The following is a 5,000-nucleotide window of genomic DNA, read 5'->3' on the forward strand; positions in this document are numbered from 1 at the left end:
ACTCCAGCTGATCGTCAACGGGGAGCGGCGAGCGAACCCTAACCTTTTCGCCTGGCCAACCTTGGAGCCTTGGCAGATGCTGGGATGCCGGCGCGAGATGCTGGGTGCTGGGATGCTGGAGATGGAGGGATGCTGGGATGCTGGCGCGAGATGCTGGGTGCTGGAGATGGAGGGATGCTGGGATGCTGGGTGCCGGAGATGGAGGTATGCTGGCGCGAGATGCTGGGTGCTGGAGATGGAGGGATGCTGGGAAGCTGCCGTGAATGCTGGGTGCTGGAGATGGAGGGATGCTGGGATGCTGGGTGCCGGAGATGGAGGGATGCTGGCGCGAGATGCTGGGTGCCGAAGATGGAGGGATGCTGGCGCGAGATGCTGGATGCTGGGATGCAGGAGATGGAGGGATGCTGGCGCGAGATGCTGGGTGCTGGAGATGGAGGGATGCTGGCGCGAGATGCTAGATGCTGGGATGCAGGAGATGGAGGGATGCTGGGATGCTGCCGCGAGATGCTTGGATGCTGGAGATGGGTGATGCTGAAGATGGGGAGATGCTGGGATGCTTGATATTAGGGGGCGGGGGGGTGGGATGGGATGTTGGATACTGGAGATGGGAGGATGGTGGGGCGAGATGACTTCCAGGCCAACGCGGACGGCCACGAGAGAGAGCGGGCGAGACTTCAACGCCTCGACAAGAAGTTATCTGTCCAAGGGCGACTAGATTGGGCCTTCTCCTCCTCCTCTACTTCTGCGTCCTCCTCCTCCTCCTCTTTCCCTTCTTCTTTCCTTCTTCTCCTCCTCCTTCTCCTCCTCTTTCTCTTCTTCCTTCTTCATTTCCTTCTTCTCCTCCTCCTCTTTCCCTTCTTCCTTCTTCTCCATTTCCTTATTCTCCTCCTCCTTCTCCTCCTCTCTTTCCCTTCTTCCTTCTTCTCCATTCCTCCTCCTCCCCCTCTTTCTCTTCTTCCTTCTTCTCCATTTCCTCCTTCTCCTCCTCTTCTTCTCTCTCTCCGTCGCCTCTACCTCCTTCCCCCCTTCATCCTCCTCCTCCTCCTCTTCCTTCTCCCTACCTCCTCCTCTACATCCTCTTACCCCTTCGTCCTCTTCCTCTACTTTCTCCTCCTCTTCCTTTTCCTCCTTCTCTTTTTCCTCCACCTCTTCCACGCCTTCCTCTTCCTCCTCTTCCTTATCCTCCACCTCCTTTTCCTCCTTTTCCTCCACCACCTCCACGCCTTCCTCTTCCCTTTCCTCCACCTCCTTTTCTTCCTCTTCCTTTTCCTCCTCTTCCCCCTGTATCTTTTGCTGATTTATTTTCACCTGCTTCTGCTTGGGCGTCCTTCCTCTCGTTCTTCTGCTCCTGCTTCTTCTGCTTGCGTTTCTTCTGATACTCCTCCTCTTCCTTCTTTTTGTTATGCATATCCACCCCATTTCTATTTTGTGCTTTCTTCTCCTACCCTCCTTCCTCCTTCTCTTCTTCCTCTTTCTCCTCCTACTCCTCTTCCTCTTCCTCCTCCGTCTTCTTTTTTTTCTTCTTCTTCTTCTCCTCCTCCTCCTCCTCCTCCTCTTTCGTCTTCTTCCTCTTCTCCTTCTTCTCCTTCTACTACTACTAGTATTATTATGAGCACTGCTATTACTACTAATCCTGCTACTGCTATTATTATTACCACTTTTACTAAGGGAGGGAATGTAAGGGGAAGAGGGGAAAGAGAGGGAAAGAGGAGGGAGGAAGATGTAGTGAGCTGTCATAGTAGGAAGAGGGAGGCGAGGGGAAAGGGGGGGGGGGGGTGAGGTGATGTAGAACGGAGGGTGAGGAGGAGGGAAGGTAAGGGGAAGGGGGGAAGGGGAAGAGGTGGGGAAGGGGGAGGAGGGAGGAGGCAATGATACGTCTAGAATGAAGGTTATGAACAAGTCATATATTCATGCAGATTGATACGTTGCATTCAGAAAGTGTTATTTCATTGTTGCATGATGAGTGAGTGGAAATACCCATTCAAGTTGCAGAGTTAAGGTCAGACGAAATTGGAAAAGAGAAAATAACGTCGCATTATCACTGATGCGTATACTGGGTTATGCTTGCGTTAATTGCATATTGGAATAAGCGAGAGATTTGATCGTTTTTTTTCATGCGCCGTGTGTTTGTGTGTTATTTGTGTGTTGTTTGAGTGTTGTTTGTGTGTTTGTGTGTTGTTTGTGTGTTTGTGTGTTGTTTGTGTGTTTGTGTGTTGTTTGTGTGTTTGTGTGTTGTTTGTGTGTTTGTGTGTTGTTTGTGTGTTGTTTGTGTGTTTGTGTGTTGTTTGTGTGTTTGTGTGTTGTTTGTGTGTTTGTGTGTTTGTGTGTTGTTTGTGTGTTTGTGTGTTGTTTGTGTGTTTGTGTGTTGTTTGTGTGTTTGTGTGTTGTTTGTGTGTTGTTTGTGTGTTGTTTGTGTGTTTGTGTGTTTGTGTATTGTTTGTGTGTTTGTGTGTTGTTTGTGTGTTGTTTGTGTGTTGTTTGTGTGTGTGTGTGTGCGTGTGTGTTTATGTGTGTGTGTGTCGTGTTTGTTTGTTTGTTCGAGTGTGTGTGTGTGTTTGTGTGAATGTATCCTGTATGTATCCTATAAGTGTGGAGGTATGTACCCATCTGTATGTGAGTTTCTATGCATCTGTGTGAAGGTGTGTATGTGTATGTCTGTGAATATGTATCACTAAGAGTGTGTTGGTACTCCTGTATTTTTTTGTTTGTATTTTTGCGTTTGCGTTTATATTTGTTTAGTATATATACCTGGGTATTTTTATGCAAATGCGGACGTGGTTACAGACATGTATATATACGTATAACCTGACATATTCTAATTCAAATTCAAAGACATTCTATCCCATTAGTTACAATGGTTTTAAATTTTACACAACCCCCCCCCCCCTCCCCTACAAAAAAGTTGTAAATCTTAAAACAAAAAGAAGCAAAATCAAAAAAAATAATAATAATAAATAAAATAATGATAATCGTTCATCGTAAAAAAAAAGAGCAAAACAAAACGAAAAAAAAAGTAAATCTTTAAAAAAACGATATTTAAAAACCAATAAATATATATAATGATAATAATAACTATAATACTAATAAACAAATAAAACAAATAAACAAATAAATACATATTCCTTGACGAATCATACCTCTTACTCTCAATTTCAGTGATGGCCATCCCTTCCCCCCTCCCCACTCCCCACTCCCCCCCCTCCTCCTCCCCTCCTCCCCACCACCACAACCACCATCCCCCCTTCCGCCCCCGTCCCCCCTCCCCCCCTCAAAAAAAAAAAAAGATAAAAAGAAAAAAAAAAAAAAAAAAAAAATTCCTTGAGGCTGGCAGAAGGTTCTCCTTGAAGATTCCTAATTCAGTCTCATTCAGTTTCCTTTCGATAGCGTCCTTTTTGAGCCAATGGGGGGGGGGGGGGACGAAAGGGGAGAGGGGGAGGGGGAGAGGGAGGTGAGGGAGGGGGGGAGATGGGGGTTACAGTGAGATCATCTTTGGTTGATCATCATATTTTCTGTATTATCTTTTTTTGTATTGTATTTCTTTATTTACTTATTTTGTTTATTTGTTTTGTTTTTAGTTATTGTGGTTGATTTTTCTTTTTCTTTCCCTTTTTATTGTTTCTTTCTTCCTCCCTTCATTTATTATTATTATTTTGTTTTTATTTATTATATTGTTTTCCACTGTGATCGTCAACTTTTTTTCTTTGTAAATTTTTCTTCTCCTTATTCGGTAAACACAACTCAATGACTGAATAAATAAATGTATGAACAGATGAATAGATAAACAGATAGACAATGCAAAAGGTAAAAATAAAAATAAAACAAAAACAAAAACAGAGAAAGAACAATGGATATGGCAAACAACTTCCTTATTACACTCATAGCAAAAACAAAATCAACAAAATAATAATAATAACAAGTAAACAAAGATATAGACATTTGGGTAAAAAAGAAAATAAAAAAAACAACAATAAATATAATGTTATAGTTAAATATTAAATAAATATCTTAGGGTCCTCATGCGTGCTATGTGGTAAAGCGGTAGCGATCTCATCTAGAAATCTTGCTGACCCGCGTTCGAATCCCTCGCCGCCAGTGGATGGTAACCCCGGCCATTCCTTGCACACAGGGGGTCATTCGGAAGCAAAATGAAACAGACAGCATGTCACACCAAGAATAATCATTGTAACAAATGGAATCAAACTAAGATTAGTATTATGCTAATGAGGTAGGTGTTTCTAACTCTCAAACTCTCTCTCTCTCTTTTTCTCTTTCTCTCTCTTACCCCCCCCCCCCTTTTTTTCTCCCTACCCCCTCTCTTTCTCTCTATCTCTAACTATTTCTAACTATAAATATTTAATTAATATCATCTCTTATCTCCCCCCCCCTCTCTCTCTCTCTCTCTCTCTCTCTCTCTCTCTCTCTCTCTCTCTCTCTCTTTCTCTATCTCTCTCGTCCACTCTCTCTATATATATCAATTTAGCTATCTATATCTATATCTATCTATCTATCTATATTTATATCTATATCTATCTATCTATCTATCTATATTTATATCTATATCTATCTATCTATCTATCTATCTATATTTATATCTTTGTCTATCTATTTATCTATCTGCATCTATCTATCTATCTGCATCTATCTATCTATCTTTATATTTATTTATCTATCTTTATATATATATATATATATATATATATATATATATATATATCCATCCATCCATCTCAGGGATCCCTCGTTTCCTGGTAGGGTCGGTAGTTTAATGTGACATCTATCCCTCTATCTATCTATCCATCTATCTATTTCGCGTCCATCCCTTTATCTATCGATGTCCCAATCTATCTATCCCAGAGATCCCTCGTTTTCTAACTCTCCTTGCAGCGTCGGTAGATAATCTAACGTCTATCTAGCATCCATCCCTCTATCTATCTCTCCATCTCTCCATCTATCTATCTCTCCATCTCTCCATCTATCTATCTCTCCATCTATCTATCTCT

General features: G+C 42.4%; 1 protein-coding gene across 1 annotated transcript; it reads right to left on the reverse strand.

Moving 5' to 3' along the window:
- Nucleotides 1-38: 38 nt before the first annotated feature.
- On the reverse strand, nucleotides 39-1,408 carry LOC125045915 (vegetative cell wall protein gp1-like). Its single transcript, XM_047643519.1, has 2 exons — nucleotides 1,309-1,408; nucleotides 39-556 (listed from the first exon to the last, which is right to left on the reverse strand). The coding sequence occupies exons 1-2, from the start codon at nucleotides 1,406-1,408 to the stop codon at nucleotides 39-41; spliced, it is 618 nt and encodes a 205-aa protein (XP_047499475.1).
- Between the last annotated feature and the right edge of the window lie 3,592 nt (nucleotides 1,409-5,000).

Source organism: Penaeus chinensis, chromosome 38 (assembly GCF_019202785.1).
Source record: "Penaeus chinensis breed Huanghai No. 1 chromosome 38, ASM1920278v2, whole genome shotgun sequence".
NCBI classification, from domain to species: Eukaryota; Metazoa; Arthropoda; class Malacostraca; order Decapoda; family Penaeidae; genus Penaeus; species Penaeus chinensis.

Bases quoted from the DNA above. Each gene is read 5' to 3' on its own strand.
- LOC125045915 (XM_047643519.1), bottom strand. From the start codon at position 1,408: ATGCATAACAAAAAGAAGGAAGAGGAGGAGTATCAGAAGAAACGCAAG. The intron at 557-1,308 runs GTGAAAATAAAT...CCTAATATCAAG, and splicing joins GGACGCCCAAGCAGAAGCAG to CATCCCAGCATCTCCCCATC.